Here is a 20,713-nt window from a genome sequence, read left to right on the forward strand (position 1 = left end):
CCTGGTATATCCTATATTACTGTGCCAGGCTGTAGACTGCAACAGCACAAAATACAAGCATGTTAGTGAAGGTCATGAGGCTGATGTTCAGGTCTTTTTTAATGGTTTTAGACGCTTCCATATTAAACACGAGTCCAATCAGTCCTCATTCCCACTCTAAAAAAGGCTAAAGGCATTAAGACAGAAGAAAAAAACAGAGGTTTATGTTTTAAATATCAAAATAATTAACATATGAGTGTATTTTGAATACGGCAATCCACATTTTCATCTTTGGGCAGCTCAATACATACTTGTACTTTCCAAAAATGTCTGGACTTTCAAACAGTTTGGACCAGGCGGCTTAATTGTGCTGAATATCCTCAGTGATGGCACGGTCTGCGGATGGGGAAGAGAAAGCTTGTTGAAGTAAAACAAAATCCCAACTTTGTTTACAGAACAGAATCCTGGGAGTTTTGTTGAAGCTATGAGTTAGTTAGGGCTGAGTCGTGGCAACAGCACAGTCACTGAAGTCGGAAGGCCTGTTCCTGATTGGCTGATGTTACATGAGAGTAAACAGGAAAGATCTGAGAGTGTGTTCAATCAGCTTTGACTGAGTAAAGTTCATTGGTCCATGATGCAGGCAGCACTGGGAGCATTTGGTGGATATCAGAGTGACTACATACCCCGGTGGATTTCCCTCATTATGATAGCCAAGGTGGAGGCAGACACATTGAAGCTGGTGTTCTGCTGTGGGTATGCTGGGGTGATGATGGGCATTAGGTGGCAGCAGGTTTGCAGCTTACCTGTGCTTTTGAGTACATTTGATAATTACTTGACTGACATGAGTCTACATCTGTGGCCTAAAATCCTAGTAAAACTCCTGCCGAGACCTTACCCTGGGATCCAAAAAAAGATGGTTGAAATGGAGGTCCTCCACTACCCTCAGACGTATTGGGATTGACTACTCCCTGACACAAAACACAACATTTTCAGATCATCTGAAAAAAGCATTCACATGCAGCTAAATTTTCAGAGTGGAAGATAATATCCCACCACTGATTGTAACATTGCATGTAGGTGCATGCTGTTTATTCAATACATAGTCTGAACATAGAGAGTTTTGAATGGAAACAAGGTATTAACTAGAGTGATCAAGTAAGGTGACTGTGGCTGCAGTGGATCTCGCTGTCAGGTGACTTAGTAAACCCAAATCAATGCTTGATTCACTCTGCAGGGACACCAACTATCCATGGCAACATGAAACACTGAAACATGAGCCATGGTAAAGAAAACACATTGGCTGTGTCTAAAATCACTCCCTTGTTCACTGACAGCCTACACAGTGTAAATGTGTAAATGTCTCTTGAGTGATGGCCAAGCTTAACTTGTGTGTGTTGCGCTCATGTTTGGCCCACAGCTTGATGGCTCTCAAAGCCAGCCTGAAGGCGTAAACACTGGGCACCTGCCCGAGGATCTCCTCTATCACTCCGTAGCCTACACGGCAAGAAACAGATGAATATAGAGAGTAAGCAGCAAAAAGGGTTGACCACAAATACACAACATGGCAAACTGTCATACATCACAGAAACCTTCCTGACGAGTACAGCTGACAGGAAGCTGCAGGATTTCTGAGCAGTTGTGCTCTTTGATGGGATGCTTATCATTGAGACTCCTGGAGCAGCATTTGTCAGTAATCAATGTGTGCGTTCACTTTTACTGTACTGGAGCTTATTTATGTACGTATGAGCTGCACGACTGCAAGTCCAAAGAAGACACAAGATTTTATAAGTATGTCAGTAATGGGGACATACTGTTCAGCCAATTGTTCAGTCAACTGAGAGAATATGTAAATAAATCCCAGAAACAAAATACAGACCAAATAAACAAAACAAAGGCAAAAAAAACCTTATAAAAGTCCAATATCCAAACACACTGACTCACAGCTTTAAGCAACTGCTTTGAAATAGTTAAAATTGGCCTTGAAAAGGTTTTTGTTCTTATCTCAAGCGATGACCCTTTTGTTTTCTTAAGATAACTATGAGATAATTAAGCCTCTATACCGCGGAAGCCAAGTGTGCCTTCAATAGTAGTTATCATTTCCTTTATGATTAACGCAGCAGTTCAGTTAAAGAAACAAACAATCACATTAAATGACGCAGCTCCATTAAAAACCCTCAAACCCTTACTTTACCTGAACCAACTGTGGCCACGTGAAAAAAATCTACACGACAGAGCAACAAACCCAGAGATTTAACATGAGTTCTCAAAATAAAAACTACCAAAATACAAAAATCCCGAAACAGAAAAGATGTAATGATGGCGCCAACTACAATGTTTTTCCTCACTCCTCCAGATGTATGATGTAACTTCCAGATAGCAAGAGAAATTGTAGAATATGAGAAGGATCACTGTTAGAGCACAGTGTTTTCTTTGGTGGCTTTGAAATAAAGGCATGCACTAGCTTGTGGTTTTGCATCTGTGCACGAGAAGATTCACAGATATCAGAACATGTTCCAGATTCAGGTTAATGGCTGGAGGCAGTGACCCTAGCACTTCCAAAAAACATCATCTGTCAACACAGTTCATCATTGCATCCACAAATGCAAGCTGAAAGTCTGCCATGCAAAATTGATGTGCAGCACTGGCTGGCTCAGCAGAGAGCAGATTCTCAACCCTGTTGACAGCAGGAGTCTTCTCAGAGCACAGACATCGTAGGTCTGCCACTGTAGGTGTTTGAAGGGTGTAGAAGAGGTTATTGCTCTAATGCAGTTTGGGATCTCATTCCAGATTTTAGTGTATGTGTGAAAAAAATGATCTGTGACCATAGTTGTTTCTGTCAGCCGGTGCTGGAATAAGTGCATGTGAAATTGATGGTGATGTCTTGTTATGATTTGTCTGGGAAGTAGAGCGCTAAGTGTTGTAGTTACTGCTTTGGATCTGAGAGTAAAATTTAATGGCTAGATTATTTGCGTAGCTCTGAAAAGACAGGGTGTTAGAATGTGATGCAATGCTGCAGTGAGCCAAGCCGGATCTTAAAATCACTAAGTTTTGCTGTTGGTTCAATGGTTTCCTTAATGTTGAGGCACCAAACTGGGAGACAACATATTTGTAGATTACTGTGATGGGTTTGTGTTTGATTTGGAATGACTGCTAATGCATTTACTGCCCATGTGACTATGAACACAAGAATCTGCTCATTACACTTTTTACTGTGATGTTGCCAGCACATGCAGCCTACACAATCTTTCGAGAGTTTTCATAAAAGCTATTCAAATTGAAAACTTCTGCTCTGTCACTGCTTCCCCTCCTTGGACTGAAAAGGTAAATGAAGAGGCAGCATGCCTTAATTCTAAAATGTACAACAAATTTTTTAAGTTTAACCATTAATTCAAATGATGTCGCTTTGAAGATAGAAATATGCAGTGGACTTAAGCGCCACCTGCTGGTTGATTGTAGAAAAACTGTCCTTGTCTGTGTTTTATCGTGTTTCTGGATGATTATTACTGGTTTAGAAACATTTTATGGCTGCAGATGTTTAAAGTTGGGCTAATTTAAACTACATTATTGTTGGGTAGTTTAATCTACAGCAATGCATCATATTCTATAAGATCACCATCTTGCATCGCGTTGGACTTCAGAAGTACTCGAGTCAGTAAACTGTTACGTCGCTCCACTGCTGTAGACACATTACTGACAAGCACCAAAGAACAACCATCATACATTTTTTACAGTAAGAAATAATGGCAATAAAAATACGGTGTGATGTACATTATGTACAAGGAATAATTTGAAGACCTGATTCAGACACGGTCATAAATATAAATAATACACTAGTATCATAATATTAATGCAGTACTTCATAATAATGACAATTATTCAATCTTTCTCGGGGTAAACTCATTTCTTTGAAGGGCAAAATCTTTGCACAGAAAACATTGAAGGAAAGAAAGGTTAGCGTGGACCCTTATGAACATCTGATTCCATCCTCCATGCGTATCACTCCATTCAACATGGAATAAAATGCTGCTCAGCTGCAGAAACAGTGTGGAAGATACATTTGTATCACAATCATGTCACTCAGGGGCACATTAAAATCATTTCCAAGTACAATGACAGGACCATGACTGATTAAACAAATCTCCTCCTCCAGTATCATCATGCTGCATCTACATACTACATAACTACATACATCATACATACACATCATAGCTTTGAGCTGTGATGTTCCATGTGATTTCATCACCGTGCAAAGAAGATGAGGGAAAAGTTAACGGCTGGATTAACCCACTAAGGGCATTAGACGACAAAAATGATGCCTTCCTGTTCCTTTCTACTGCCCCTCTTCAGCCCCCAGCTGCATACAATACCAAGCAGTGCTCTTGTGATGGAACACTACACAGGCCCAGATTTGATGTGTACCACTTTATTAACATTTATTCAGGAATAAACATGTAAGCTCAATATCAAAAAGTGAAACTGAATCCCTGAGATTATTCATGGTCTGCAAAAGCCTCATAATTTCTCTAAATGTTTATTAAACAGTGGTGCAGCTTCCTAAAGAAACTGTCAGTATTTTGTCTAAATTTGAGTTTCTGCTCCAGTGAACCTGGGGCCTTCGGGGTCTGGGGCCCTGCAGAGCAGCCTGCTTTGCCTGGATGGCAGGTCCCATTAAAGCCACCAACCAGTCACTGATTTTCACAGTTTCTTTATATGCTGCTGTCTGGAACACATTTAATTAGACATGTGACTAACCACAGACCCTAATCAGGGCTGTGTTAACGAATGAACGAGCAAATAATAACAAATAAATTAAATATGGTTCAGACACTGTGCCTCTCTCATGATCAAATGGCCAACAAGTCAGGCTTTCGTCTTTATCTAGACCTCAGTGCAGTAATACAGCCTACAAATACCCCCAGTGTTTCAATAACAGTCATCAAGTGCATTTTAATACACAGGAATTATGATGCACAAACGTTCAATACTAGGAAATACACCACTGTGTCTCGCCAAGGCCCATTCACATAAAAACCACCTCAGCATGTGTAACTCTGGCAAAATATACAACTTGTACTCCTAAATGATGAGAAAGACGGCTTGAAAGGGCATGTTTGCCTGACATACATTGTCTGGTAATGTACACTCATATTGAGGCTCCATTTTGTTTGTTTAACACACACTGGCTCTCTTTCTTGACTTTGAGCATGCAAAGTGGTTCACAATATCCTCAAAATGAAGACCCTGACAAGTTCATGTTGAAGACCAGACGGGCAGAAAGCCATCTGTGACATGGTAGTTACATACAGACCACAGGACAGCCTACTGTGCATGTCACAGAGTATGGGTTTACTAGTTACACAGTTTGTGTGTGTAAAGTCACACACACACACACACACACACACACACACACACACACACACACACAGCCTTCTCCAGTCAAATCACCCAGCACATCTTCACCACCTGCACTGTGGAAAAGTGCTTAGTGTGGAAATAAAGCTCAGGCACAATCATTACGCTTCACATCCTCATTAGGAGTCCTAATGGTGATGCAGGCCAAGTTCACAGCAAAGTCTCCATCTAAAGGAAGTCTTTCATATTTCTGCGCTAATTATTTGGAGTTCACAAAAGTTGACTCATGAAGAGTTTGTCTGTTTAGATCCGACATGGCTCTGGAGCAGCTGTTTAACAGCACTGAACCGAAATATCTTGCTCGTTGCAGCTACAGTGAACGTTACCGGCAGTTAATAATCATTTTTCATTGGATTACAGCGACCCCTGCTGGCCAATACCCATGTATGCGTTTTACGCTTTCTCACCTCAACATCTTTCTGAAGTTTTATTTTAACGTTCAGGTTTTGGAACAATGTCTCACAGCTGTTTGTCTTTGGCCTCCTCATTCTAACAGCAATGCTGCTGGACATGTAGATACAGGGAGATTACAGATTTTACCTGTTGGGCTTTTGACAATATTATCATACTCTGCAATTATTAAAGTGGAACTCTGAAATAATCTCTAATTCCCTTAAAAACCTGAACACCGCCCCTCTCAGATGTGCTTTTGTTTGTTCATGAGAAGGATTCTGTGCACTGAGTGTCCAAGTTCAAGATGATTCAGCTACGCAATCAATTCAATCTATGAGGGGAATGACTCCAACAAATACATTTTTCAAGTTCCACTTCTTCTAATAAGATACATGTTGATGTAATGCTGCACCAAGAATTGTCTTAGGATACTGAAAGAATTCTGATACAAAATATTTGCTAAACAAACAAAAATCTGCTGCACACAGTTGCAAATGAAAGCGTTTATTTCACTTCACAGCTTTTTTATGAATCAATGCTTACAAAGACGAAAATATAAGAATTATTAATAAAAAAATGTTAATTTCTTTTTGCACTTTAACTGTATTAAGGTAGAGTTTGTCTCTTAAAGTGACTGCCAACATTTTCAAAACATTCTGAAAGCTTTATAAAGATAGGGTCTGAAACTTAGCAGGTTTTCGATTCTACTGCTCAACAGTAATCTTGATTGTGTATCTGTTGTATCAGTGAGATATGAGAGTAAAAATAATAACTTCTGCTTTACTGAAGAATACTGTTTATTGTTTACCTGCAGTAATTAAACACATCGCAGCGTGCAGCTCAGACTTTACTGCGAGACGCCGTTCAGAATTTCTCACTGCTGATGACAGGGCTGAAGGGTTTCGCAGAATCAGCCATGAACGCCTCAATCTCCTCCACGGTGCGAGGGACGCAGGTCAGCAGCTCTATACCGTTGGCTGTAACTGCAATGTCGTCTTCAATGCGAACCTGCATAGAGCAGTGACACAGCAGTCAGTCAAACACAGTGAAATCAAAGCAGGAAATGCTCCGACTATATCAATGAAAAAGATGGAGATGCACATCAGAATTCATATGTTGTGAGCTGGAGAAGTCACTGAGGATTCTGTATTCACGAGGCAGAAGATAGTGACAAATCGAAATGACCCGAAGGGAAAATGTTAAGTGTGAATGTACCACAGGAATGCACAATTTCACAGTATTGATTATCATTCTTATCATATCATTTAACTCGTCAATATAATGGCTGAGATCAGAGACAGTAAGTCCAACACAAAAACATGAACATTTACACAATAATGGTCGAGATGTCCTCGTCAAACGGCTGTTGGACCCAGCAGAGCTACAGTATGAGGCTCACTGGAGCTACTGCATTAACGCATTTCAGCCATTCAAGATTTGATGAATTTCACTGAATAAGATTCATTATCATTATGGCTCTGACAGACAATTCAACTTTTACAAGAATTAGTCAAAGCACATCTGTGACCATTCCTGATACCTTTCAGATGAGAAAACAGTCTGCTTCCATCATGACTGGGGATTTATCAAATGTCCCAGATGTCCCATGTCTAAGCCTCAACTTTTAGACTGTAATATATTGCAGTCTTTGCATTACTTGACGTTTTCATGCTTCACGTCACATTACTGACAGCTTTTAGAGTCACAGTCGTACACTTAGACTATTTCAAAAGATGAAAGAGCAGCGATGTTGTCATTCTGTGGATATATCAAGTCAGCGTTGCCCTGCGAGCTCTCTGCAGAGATCATTTCAGTATTCATTTCTATTGCCCCTCTGGTGAATCCAGCAAACACAGCCACATAAAACTTTGCAGGCAGACTGACCCCTCCAAAGCCCCGGAAGCGAGCCAGCACTTGGTTATTGATGAAGCAGCTCTGGGCAGGGTTGGCCAGGGCCTGGTCCAGCAGGTGGTTGATGAAGTAAATGCCGGGCTCCACGGTGAGGACCATCCTCTCCTGTACCAGGCGGCCCATCCGAAGACTCCTCAGTCCAGGCTCGTCAATACGCTCCACCCCCTGGACAACGGTACAGTTTGTTCACACTACAGCTCCACAGTTACAGGAAACCAACTGCGGTAACATTTTCTGATAATGGTGTTGAGCTAATATTTCTTTTTATTTTGGAAGAAGTATACAATAAAATATCTGCAGTCCAGAATAAATGGAGGTTGCTCCACAATTACATCTGATTTTATACAATTTTCAAGTGTTTCAAGAGCCACGTTTTTTGTGAATCAGTTCTTCTGCCAGTGAATAATAAAGAACTTGCTCTGATTGTGTTTGAGCTCAGGCATTATGTCCAGTGCTCAAAACTCTTCAACTCAGATAGAAAGAAAAATAATTCTGCCTCAGACTAACTGGAGATGAATGATGTGAGTTAATTAAGCCATCCGCTGTACATCTGACTGTCTGACTGAAACGCGCCAGCTGTACCGTTTGTCATGTGCCTGCAGACTGAGTGAGCTCTTATTCACGTTCAGTGAGGCCCGCTTCACAGTGCATCTTCATACTGACACTGGTGAACACTGGGCAGGTCCACTGGAGCTTCGGCGGGTTAACCATGCTCTGTGTTAGGTTTTCAGAAGTGCATAACTGAACAAAATCCTCCAGCACAACCTGAAAGCATCTGTGTTCAGAGCTCAGACAACAGTTCAGCTTCCCCTCTCTGCTGCCCTCATCCTGAACTTGTTCCTGCAGCTTGGCCTCTGTTTGTTCCACTCTCGCTTCTGCACTGAGGCTCTCTATTATTTAAGACACATCAATATTGGAGGGACAGGACTGTGTTTTCTTCTTCTACTGTCTGGAATGTTTGACTGTTACAACCCTAACTACTGGCTGCTTGTGAAGTGGGCAATCTCAGAATGGAAGTCGTCAGTCTACCTCAGGGTATCCTCCTACATCATGGACGTCGATGCCCAGCAGGTGTCCCAGGCCGTGGGGCATGAAGACGGAGCCCAGGTGCACCTTCATCATGTCCTCCACGGTGCCATTCAGGATGCCCATCTTCACCAGCTCCTCCAGGTGAACCCGGTCAGCCAGGCGGTGCATGTCAGTCCACTTCACACCTTCAACACAAACAGCATGGTTTATGCAGAATAGAAGGTTTTTTTTTTTGTCTTGAACTCCAGATTTAAGTCAGCATGGTGAGATTTTGAAGGCAGATGCTATTAGCATACCCAAACCACAATTGTTGCCTAAACCTAACCAAACACTGAAAACTGAAATTAATAAGTAATTTTAGTCAAAAGAAAAAAACAACAACTCTTCTGACTCTTCTCACCCAGGTGCAAACAGATGCTGTGTATTTACTTTTTGTCGGTCTGTAACGTGGACTCTACAGTTAAACTGACTAAAAGATGATCACCTGGTTTGATGGCAGCCATGACAGTTCTGGAGGACTTGAGCACGGCCTCATAGATGGCCCTCTGGTCTGCAGTGAACTTGCCGTTGGCTGGGAAAGAGCAGGTGATGTCTGAGGAGTAGCAGTAGTACTCTCCGCCCATGTCAAACAGACTGTACGGGACAGAACGTCACAGTCAAAGTCTGTTCCACGGAGGTGGTTTTGTGTCCAAAGTTCTTTGAAGTCAAAGTTAAAAGCTACTGAAGGCGTCTCACCACATGTCTCCATCCGTAATTGTCTTGTCATTTGGAGCCCCGGCATGGCCGTAGTGCAGAATGGAGGAGTTAGAGCCCCTGTTGTTAAACAATAACATGATATGTGAATTGAAAGGACATAAAAATAGTTAAACTAGGAATAAATACTATTCTACAAGGTGACAAATGTGTTGAATGTGACTTAAGTAAAAATAAGTAAACCATGAAAACAAATGTTAATGAATGATTTTGTATCAATGTTTACACATTTGATCAAATTACTTTCCCCAGACAAGCCCTTAATATGAAGCGGAAAACAGGCGGCATCCACTGACCACTAATCCCCGGGAAGTATTCATTACACATGGCCTTTAGTACAAAAGGCCAAAGCATGATTAACAAAAATGTCTCGAAATGTCTTCATCCATCATGATGCTGTTAGCAGACAGTAACCCTGCAACTAAGAGGAATCTGGTGCCGCTCTCTTTTAGCAGGTGTGGTTTGGTTGGACTAATAAGACAATGGGGACACTGCAGGACGACAGAGTCCAACTTTCTCTGCTGCTTTGTCTTCACAGGTGCCACAGAGGCTTCAAGGATGTCTAACATGTGAAGGCAGCATTTTACGGTGTGTGGTGTAAAGAGTTGAAACGGTAACTTCTGTAACCTCAAAGCTACCTTTTATTCCATTAATGACAACATCCTCATTATAGCCAGCGTGTAATTCAGTTATAGTAAGTAATTATGGTGAGCAGTGAGTAAAGCTGTAATTATGCTTCTCCAATCTGCACATAGGTGAACCAACACGGGTGTCGCCTTTATATGTTTGCATGCGTTTTTCTTTTTTACTTGTGTAGTATTTGGTTTTGTCTCTGTTTTGTCTCCGTTTCGAATGCGTCTCCCAAAAAGCATGCTTGATGCAGGTTGGCACGACACAGAGTTGAGATTTGGAAAGTGTGTGTGTGTGTGTGTGTGTGTGTGTGTGTGTGTGTCTGCTCCTCTGCGAGCCTCTGCAACCTGCGACATTTACATGACGCTTGGAGAAGCATAACTTCAGTGTCAGTCAGAAATGAGACACTCGTTGACAAAGCCTTACGTTCCACAGATACAGGTGTACGAGGTATGGCGCATTCCTCCTTTATTGTAGCAGTAGTGCTGGAACAAGCTGCACAAGACAAAAGAAAAAAGAAACCAAAGCCATTCAGTGCAGCACAGATCACAGAAAACAGTAAGACCTGAAGGACTCTCACTGTCCTCTTCCTCACTCCAGGCTTTTTAACAATTCATTCTTTAATCTCTCACTCAAACCCTCCTCTTGTAATTATCTACCTGCCTTGTATTTCATAGACGATTCCTTTGGCTTTTATATGCACGAGCATACCGTAAAGGGCTGTGTACACCTCACAATGCCACATCAACCAACCTCATTACTGAGCGGTGAAATATTTGACATAGAGTTGCAACAAACCAACAACAAGCAAGAACCTCAGAGTACTTCCTCACTGTACCTATGATAGGATCGTACAGTCAGTGGAGCGTCCAGGTGTTCTGAGGCAGGACATTTCCTTTTGTTCAGACTACACTGACCCTATCAGCGAAACGTCTATCCAAATGAAAGTGACGGGACCAGAGTTGGTCTCCCTTTGCCTTAAAGGTTATCATCACGATACTATAGGAAAGAAAAGGCAAATAAAATAAGGACTGCTTCAATGCCCCTGTATAGTGTAGATATATATCCATAGAGTAGACAGACATTGTATTTCTGTGTCTTATCACTGAACGCGTACATCTCTGCCTGAAAAAAGAGGATCCTTTGACAAAGGTGTGACCTACCTCTCCATTTCATATTCTTTCTGTCCGGGCTTCACATGCTTCATGACCTACAGAGAAGAAGTGGGATTATATGTGATTAACAAACTCCACTGACTCTTTTGAAAATGATCTCAAGGTTGACCTGATGCACAAAGCGCCGATCCTCATAATCATTTTCTGCGTGTATCTGATGGCATAGCAGCTCATGATGGTTGACTCTCCGCCCATGCTTTTCATGAATGTTTCTCCTTTGTTTATATGATGCTTTTGGGCATCCTTGCTTTTAACGTAACATAACACAATGAATTGAGGACTATTTCCTTCAGGACAGTGTGAAGGATTTACGCAAAGTAGGCGTAAAGAGTTCAAAAGTCAGTGAGAGCGCCCACAAGCACTTGCTGATTTGGGAGAACATTTTCTGAGCAGCCATTGGGAAGGTTACACCTGAAAACCCACCAAAAGAGGAGGCTCTGGGGACACGTGGGTAAAAACATACCTCAGTAACTAAGTCTAATGATCACACACCAAACAGCGGAGGAACCACGGGAAGAAAACAGCAGTGAGTGCTCACAGTAAGAGATTTCAGAGGACAGAAAACATCCCCTGAAGAGGTTATTCAAGGTGATAAAGCCAGAGCCTGTGCACAAGTAAAATATTGCTTTAATGTTACAGCTTATTGGTCAAAGGCTATCTCTGTTAACTGCTGGCCTCAAAGCTACTGGATGAAGTTAAAATCGATAGCATTTAAACAGTTTATAGCCTTAGAGGATCCTGGCATCTTGAATCCTTTGGGCAGGTTTTAAACTCAATAAGCGGCTCAACACTGAGATACTTTGAGTGTTTAGTGTCGTGCTCTCCACTTTTCTTTCTACCCTCTTCTTTTAGTGTTTGAAGTATAACAGTATATATAAAGTATAACAGTCTCAGTGCCCTTGCAGATGCTCCGTGTGGCCAAGAAGGATCTTACCATTTTATGGGCTTCACTGGAAATCCTGTTGGTGTAGCGCAGGACCTCCAGCTCCATATCGGTCTTAACCAGGCGGCTGCAGACAGACAAACAAGAAGTGAGAGACAAGCTCTCTCACTCTGATCATTACGCTGGCAGTTTATCGATGCACGCGACGATGAAGGAACAGCCAAACAGTACGGAGAATTCACACAGCTCTGAGCTGAAGGAAGACAGTATTTGTATTGTGATGGATGAACAGAAACATTTTGGAGATCCTTCTTTCTAACATACACTGTGAATAGAGTAACTGATTATTCCCAGGAACACAGGATATAAATCAGACCTGTTGTTTCTTGACATTCCAGAGTGAATCTTCCTCGTCACTGACTGCTGAAAATGTTTCAAAGCAAAGCAAAACGTAATGCAGTCTTTGTTTTAAACTTAAGCTTTGAGAGCATATTAAAATCTGCCTGGTGATTCATTTATGATAGGAAAGCAGTAGCTGCCCTTGAGGTGGCTAAATACTGCAGAGCATCAATGATTTCTACAATAACAGAAACAAATAAATAACACAGAAACTGGTAACCAATAGTAACACAAATGAAAGTGGGAAAAAAAAAAAAAAAAAAAAAGCTCATTAAAAGAGAGCCATGTAAGCTCCGCAGAGTGGAGGGAGACGGGGGGGTTCAGTCACATCTTTCTCCCCAGTAGGTGTGCCTGAAAAGCATTCCTCCTCATTTTAGAAAATGTCAATTCATCTGGAGGGAGAGAAGTCTAATGCCAAGGACAACCAAGCGAGCACGAAGTCCATTACCTCCGTGCAGACTGGTTTGTGATTCTCAGACGGGAAAAAAAACAAGGCAAAGAAAAGCTCCTGGTTCTGATTGCAGACACACAATTACCTGACGGGGCGGCTGTCATTGACGAGGTTTGTGAGCTAAAAGCCGCACAATGACTGGAAACACTTCTGGCTAATTAAGGGAGAGGCTACAGTCTTTGTTGGCTTTCTGAATAATAATATCAAACATATTTTAATTGCTTACCATTCCACAATGATGGGGTGTAAAAGAGTGTTGTTCACTTGGAAGCTGAAAAAAACAAACAAGCAAAAAAAAACAACAACGTTGTAAATATGAATAAAGCTTTGGCTGAGGTTCAGTGAAGATCATCTCTTCCCTCTTCTGCTTGTTTACCTCGATGAGTGAATGTCTGCCATTTCCTGCTGTTCTGTTTTTCCTGTCACATTCGCTTTCTACCGCTGTAAAATCCCCACATTCACACTCTGACGTCGCCATACTCGACCTCTGCCCGTGGTCCTCGAGCCCCTGGTTGCTGTTCTTTAAATCTTTCATACCTACTTTTGCTGAAAATCACCACCACGACCTCCAGGATGTCCATGGAGACTCAAATGAGAGTTTCCATTGACCACCTGCAGGCTTTACTCCACCACCACCACCAGTGTGTAGACTGCAGGTGGATACTATCTTTATCTTCATATGAGCCTACGCTTAATGAAGATGCTTATCATCAATGAAATCTAATCACCCCAAACCTTCTCTGTTGCTAACCTCAATAAATACTGTTACACACCTCCAACTGAACTCTCCTTATTGAAATGCAATTTGATGCTTTGAAATAATTACATGACTCTTCTCAGCAGTTAAGGTCAGAGTGCAGAACAGATCAAATGTTGTACGTGGTTAAAACGAAAGAAAAACTAGATAAGGACAATGCTAACATCGCCATCAATTAATAACTAACAAGCAGAAACAAGATTATTTGCTTCATGAAATTATATTCAGAATTAGATTAATCAGCAACAATCAGTATGCATGAGATTCTGCTGTATCCTTGGTTATAATAGAAAAAAACAACCAAAATAAAAACAACAGTAACCTCCAGAAACAAAGTCTAATTATGTAAATGCAAAGTGATGCCAGTTAAACATACCGACTAATTCCTTCAAAGGAGGCTTCGCGGCAGATGCTCCCGCTATCTGTATTCTGTCCTCGCTGCCGTGGAAGAAACAAACACGAGAAACAGGAAATGACATCACGACCTTGTGCGTTCAAATGTCAATACAGTAACTTAAATTGGTTCATATCCAGAGCGATAATCAACTCTATAATGACAGATTTTTGGATATTTTGGATACATTGAGACAGCTGGCAGCTCACAACAGGACTACCATCCTTAAAGCTGGTCCAATACAACCCACACCACACCTGAAGAACTGGTCCTGTGATCAGTCATCTGGTTTCCAATAAAACCGTAGCTAGCTCACTAAAACTAGCTAGAATCAGGTAGGAATGAGTGTCGCGCTGTCCTTACTACAATCTACAACACAGAGAAGCCGTCAGCATACCAGCGTTAGGAGAGTTGCTGGTCTCAGGTTGGACAGGACGTCAACAATCTGCAAGAAAACAGACAGGGAGTAATTAGAAGACTGAGACACAGCAGAGCAGCAGAGACAATAAGCCAGCTTTCTTTGGCTCTCCGTCTGCAGAATAAAGGTCACTCTGGCAGACGCTATTGCGGCTATGTGGCCTTTCTGGTCCTCAGCAGCACGCTGAATGACAAACCTCAAGCGACTTTATTACTCCTCTGCCAACAGCCTAAATGTCAGATAACAGATCCCTGACTCAGTGCTCACAGACTATGTGCTGATATTTAAGCACTGTTATTATTATTAACAACGCTAAAATGGACTTCATAAAAACATTCACTGCACTGTCTCTGCACAACTTCAATCTAAATCAGAATTGCAGCGTCATTTTGGGACACTGGAATAATTACTATCATGCTGAAAAGTCTGAAATGCTGTTGTGGGGATATCATTCTCATTTAAATGGTGATTCGCGCAACAATAACTTCAACCTATAAAAAAAGAAGCTGCCTCAACTCACAAATGTCCCCAAGTGCTTCCTAACGACTGCTTTCTGTATGAAGCTCGGCTCCCTCGGAGGATTAGTGGTATCCGTGAATGTGGATTATGATATGGAGTCATTGTATTTCTACAATTGGCTGCATGTTTCCACTACTGAGCTTCACTACCGTCTACTTTATTCCGCCATCTCGTAATGTTGCTGAGAGGGAAAAACAATTAATGTATCCGCCCTGTGAGTCGAATCACCTCCAACCCTTCCACCGAGATTCGTGGAAATGGTAGTTTTTCTGTAGTGCTGCTGATAGACAAGCAAACCAACCAACAAAGTGAACTGAAAACACAAGTTCCTCTGCAGAGTCCAAGGGGGGTTGAATAAAGGGCAACTGGATAACCATGACGTGGATGACTGAGAATCTTCACAGACTCCTTGGCGGAGGTAATAAGATTTTTTCATGTGTGCTGTGGTTCTAAACCACTGGAGTAAAACACACTTGTCAGCCAAGTAAAGCCAAATAAAAGAAGCTTGTAGAGCAATGAGGATTTTTCTGAAATCAAACAAAATCTGGAAAGCCAGTGGTAACAAAAACCAATGTTTATCCTCCTGGGGGGGGGGGGTTTAAATTAAAGGGCTTACTTGCAGCTGTACAATAAAGGTTTCAGAAGACAACTGTGACTTCATGCACATACTTGAAATTTTCTTCAAATATTAGCACAGAGCTAAAAACACGGACATCAAGAAAACACCGGCCAGATAGTTAAAAAGGATGAAAAACACGTTATTCATATTTTGTGCTGCATTCAACAATTTAACTGTTTGCATGTTAAGGAGAGCAATGCTGCTAAAAGTGTGTGTGCAACAACACCTCTCTTGTCTGAGTGTTTGAAAAATAGAAAACTGCTCAAATATTCATGACCTCGCTCTGATAAAAAGCCATATTGTTCTCTTTCAGGTGCTTCTGTCGGCAGCACTGCCAGCTGAATGCTGAACACCGGCAAGTGATTTCTCTGTCTGATTTAATGGCAGTATTAGTAAGACAAACGCAGAGGCAATTATTTTATGATTTCATGTTTTCTAATATTATACTGCAGCGTTGCTATTGCTTCATGGAAGAAGTGCCAGTGTCGAAAAGTGATCATTTCACTCTTAACCTGCGACTAATTAGGAAATCTAACACTTCAGGCAGGTGCAAAGATGGAAAAACACTTGGGTTATCATCAGCAGGTCATTGACAGATGAGTGTAAATGGAGAAACGAACGTAAAACTGTATACGATCGTTTCAAATGCAAACTTCTAGTGATTTGCTGGCCGGTGAAAGCTGTTCTATTATAGTCAGATTATATTATTTTGATTTGTCAACATGCACATCTTCAAAATAGCTCTGGGGCCGTCAACACTCAGGTGCATCTCCTCTGGGAATCTGCTGTCGGCACTGATACACTGTCTTCCCAAACTCTCAAAATAGGCAATTACAGACAGTCTGAGCAGGAATGTATATTTAGACTAGGCTGTTAAAGTGAAGAGAAAGGAGCTGCGGGTTACACATTTTAAATAAAATTCAGAATAAAAGTCTCCAGAGAACGTCGGTGGTTGATCTCTGTTAGAGGTATATATGCACACAGATGAATCATCAGCACGAGGCTCCACATGCTTTGTGTGAGCCCAACTGCTCCACAGTTTCTCAGACAATAGCAACTGATGTCATGGACTGCTCCCAGAGCTTTTACATCCTCTAACACAAACGTGTGCATGTGCCCGACACATACAATTACATGCAAGCTAAAAGCTAAACCTTAAAATGCTCCATGTATGTTACTTGTTTAGCAGAAAAAGGGTAAGTATGATTGAATTTTACATGACATATTTAGCTAAGCAGACGTAAATGATGCAGGTCTATGCTGTACTAAAATGTATGCAACAACACTTTCTACTGCACGAGGTCTAAGTACAAACCCAAACCGGATATTGGTGCGACCATCTGGCACCACAGATCTCTTTGCCAGGAGGGTCAAATAAAAGAATGATGATTTTCACCTTTAAAACAGTCTACGGAGGCACTAATGTCCTTTGCTGTAACTTCATAGCTCAGTGACTGAACATCAAAGTTCAGTTACTGCACAGAAAAAAGGTCACATACACACACACAAACGCCCACACACACACAGACACACACAGAGGCTGTAAAGACCAGCACCAGCCCAGGAACACTTACATCACAGGTGTATTGCACCTCGTCAACAGCATACTTCTCCTTGAAGTGCTCTTTAGGAAAGATCCTGTCCACATGCAAAACACACAGCAGATAAAGACAAGTGCAGTCAAACAAACGACAACACATACAGTCAATAGGTATTAAGATCAGTCTCTAACTGGTCCTATTCTTCCGCACGTTCAGGCCATTTTTAAGCCATCTTATCAAAACTGTATTTTTAAATCATTTGCAAGAGGATTGATCATTTCCAAAACAAGCAATAAATAAAAAATGAATCAAAACAATTTGTTTGACTTACTTTCTTTTCTTACACATGAGCAGATTGGAAATATCACAGCAGGATTTGGTATCAGTACAGTGAAACATGTCTGAGGTGGTTTGGGTGATGACAAAACTATTAAGTCTTAAATGGTTCTCGGTGATATTTAGAAGAACTAAATTAAATACAGATGCTCATATAAAAGCATGCTGGGCGGAAAGGAGCTAACTGTGCAGCACATGACTTTGTCAACCTTTTCTTCAAGTTACAGCTCACAGCTATGGAGCGGCTGGTGAGGACTGCAGGCCATGTACACAGCTCTTTGAAGATTAGTGACTCACTCTCCCATCCAAGTAGCATAGCTCTCAGGCAGTTTGGGAACAAAAAGGATGGATTTCCCAGAGTCCACATCAATGGCCCCGTAACAGTCGGGCTCGGTTACTCCAAAAGCCCAGTGAAAGAATGACTCCTGCAGAATGGAAAGAATCAGCCTGAGCATTAGTGAGGGACATTATGATCAATTTTTTATCAATTTTGGTCAGATTACTACTTGATAAAAAATACTCTTCTTGATGAGGTCAGCTGCGTCAAGAGAGGTGAATACAGAGTACAAAAGCAAAATAAAACTTTGAATGTGCCCACTGATTTTTGTAAGAAGTCCCAACCTGAGGTGGGAGTGCTGGAAAAAGTGAGATGGCAGACAGAAGTGATTTCTCTGCAGGGGGGGCTAGCCTACATATTTTTGACAGAACGCAGAGATTAACAGTGGCAGAGAAATTCAGAACTGGATTTTACTTTAGGAGAACTCCAGACGAGGTTTTTGTGGCACCTGATCAGAAAGCCCTGTGGGCGACTTAGTGATCGAGCACAAGCAACTGAGAGGAGACTGACACAGGACAGGCTGAAGGGGCTCACTGCTGGCCTGGGGATCATGGATTGATGGATAAATAAATGCAAAACCTTGGCCTCACCTCAGCCTCAGTTTTGCAACAATCCCAGAGTCAAGCTAAGACTACCTACCTGCCTGAAAAGGAGGTCTGTGTCCGTGCAGTACCTCTGCTTCTGCTCTCCTCCCTGCAGCACCACCACTGACTGCGGCGCCACTCCATCTTTGGCTTTTAGCCCAGCGCACAGTCGCCGACGGTTCTCTGCAAACAGGGCAGCGGACACCCTCAGGGTGTCATTACCCAGCCAGTAGATGGGTCTGAGAGGACAGGGAGAAAGAAGACAGGGTGGAGAAGTGGTTGGAGAGACTAACCCTTGACTGAAGGACTCTGGGTCTGCATTAGGACTGCCGTGTCAAAAGGCACACAGGCCGAAAAGAAAATTATTGCATCCACACTGTCCCGACCATCATCAGCACGCACACACAGGAAGGAGAAGGGACCCATTATGTTTTAGCTCTATCTGGAGGTAATCTTGGGGATTTGGTCGTTACCTTTCAGCCTGAAGTGGTGGGTGAACCACAGGCCAGCCTGCCTTCAGAAAGACTTAAGACGTAAATATAGATAGATAGAAACCCTTTAAACTGATCTGAACTGTTCCTGGTCATAAATCTTGGTCTCTGGCCACGACTTCACTGATAAGATAACAAACATATCTGATTCAGCGTTGGACTGTACCAAAAGTTAATCCATAACCTCATAGTATTTCACGACTCAAGGATTTCTGAATCATTCACTGCTGGCTGAGTATACAGGTGTAACTGTGTGTATGAGGACAGATCATCCCTAGTGAGGTGGTAAAGCAGACACAATCACGTACTACAATGCAATCCAAATACCCCGCAGGCAACAGCCCAGCAGCAAACAACAACAACAACAACAACAACTCAGAGAATGTGTTATTTTAAGACTGTCAGCAAGTTATTGATTTACTGTTCATTTTTGAGTAACGAGTTTCTGAGGTTGTACTGGATTACATAATGTCACAAGGTGCGCCTGAGGTTTCTTCCAATCTCTGCCAGAGATAATCTTATATCTGCGGATTGCTGACAACTTTATGATTACCACAGCAGATTCTTTATCTGATGATCACTCTGCCTGGGTTGTATTGTGAGCGGATCAAACATTATTAGAGGAATAAGAAAAATACATTCTGTTACATTATTATTTCTGTGATTTCCCCTAGTTTATGTTTTATCTTGTGAAATTTTAGTTGCTTTCTGGTCTTCAGGTCTTTGAAAATACACCAAATAAAAGAGTGGTGAAGGGTCACAAGCAGGCATTGATTTATCGTCAGGGTCCCCAAGCCAAATAGGTTGTGAAGTAAGTTACTCCACTTTAAAAAGCAGCTTCAAACATGCTCACTACAGTCTTCAAAAAGGCTAAATATTTCTGAGCAGTGCTTCCTGAACGTCAGTGAGCTAGCTCAAGATTTAAATTTAAGGAAGCTGAATGAAGAGTTTAATTCCTTCGGATTCATGTGCTTTCAATTGCGCCTGTTGTGAAAAGTGTTGTTAAATATTTTTTAGAGACAGTTGGTGACGCTTGCAAAATATCCCTTCATATATCAACAGCATATAAAGTTCACAACATGCTAACAAAACTAAACTTCAAGACATTTTGGAGTCAGTCACGCACGCTGAGAGAGTGGACTAACGGTACGTACATCTGCCTGGCAACAGCTTTAATATCAGACGAGCTCGCGAGCTTAGTGAAATGACACCTTTATGTTATGCTCTTTGTGTGTGAACTGACAGCTAAAGCTAACGCGACGATGTTAATTATCTGACCAAAACTAAATAACGTCACACATTCCAGTCTGTCAGAGCGCTGTCAGAAAACAGAAAACTCAACTCACTGTGGTGCTGCAGCCATATTGACGTGCTGGTCCAGACTGTCACGTGCTTAATGCAGTCACGTGAGTTATGTGCGGCTCTGGCCCAATCAGCTGACGTGTCATTGTGCTGCATTCATGGGCTTGGGAAATATTAGCTTCAAAAGTGAAGTTGCATTGCGAGACACTTATGATCTCTTCACTTTAACAGCCTGCCCCCCCCCCCCCCTTTCTTTCTTTTCTTTCTTTTTTTGTGCTGCAGTCAATAAGAGAAAACACAGTCAAATAAATTGAAAACACGTAAAATGAAAAGCTAAAAGCATGCAAGAGGGAAAAAACAAGGCAAACCCATTACCTACTACCAGGGTTCTAAATTAACT

At 41.8% G+C, this 20,713-nt stretch overlaps 1 protein-coding gene across 1 annotated transcript; it reads right to left on the reverse strand.

Annotated features, from left to right (window-relative positions):
- Positions 1-6,267: 6,267 nt before the first annotated feature.
- Positions 6,268-20,392, reverse strand: pepd (peptidase D). Its single transcript, XM_076746026.1, has 15 exons — positions 20,358-20,392; positions 18,576-18,759; positions 17,897-18,024; positions 17,297-17,360; positions 14,564-14,611; positions 14,149-14,210; positions 13,242-13,286; positions 12,217-12,292; positions 11,271-11,317; positions 10,534-10,602; positions 9,460-9,537; positions 9,209-9,357; positions 8,725-8,909; positions 7,669-7,860; positions 6,268-6,792 (listed from the first exon to the last, which is right to left on the reverse strand). The coding sequence occupies exons 1-15, from the start codon at positions 20,372-20,374 to the stop codon at positions 6,649-6,651; spliced, it is 1,488 nt and encodes a 495-aa protein (XP_076602141.1). The 5' UTR covers positions 20,375-20,392; the 3' UTR covers positions 6,268-6,648.
- Positions 20,393-20,713: the final 321 nt, after the last annotated feature.

Source organism: Chaetodon auriga, chromosome 1 (genome assembly GCF_051107435.1).
Source record: "Chaetodon auriga isolate fChaAug3 chromosome 1, fChaAug3.hap1, whole genome shotgun sequence".
Lineage (NCBI taxonomy): Eukaryota > Metazoa > Chordata > Actinopteri > Chaetodontiformes > Chaetodontidae > Chaetodon > Chaetodon auriga.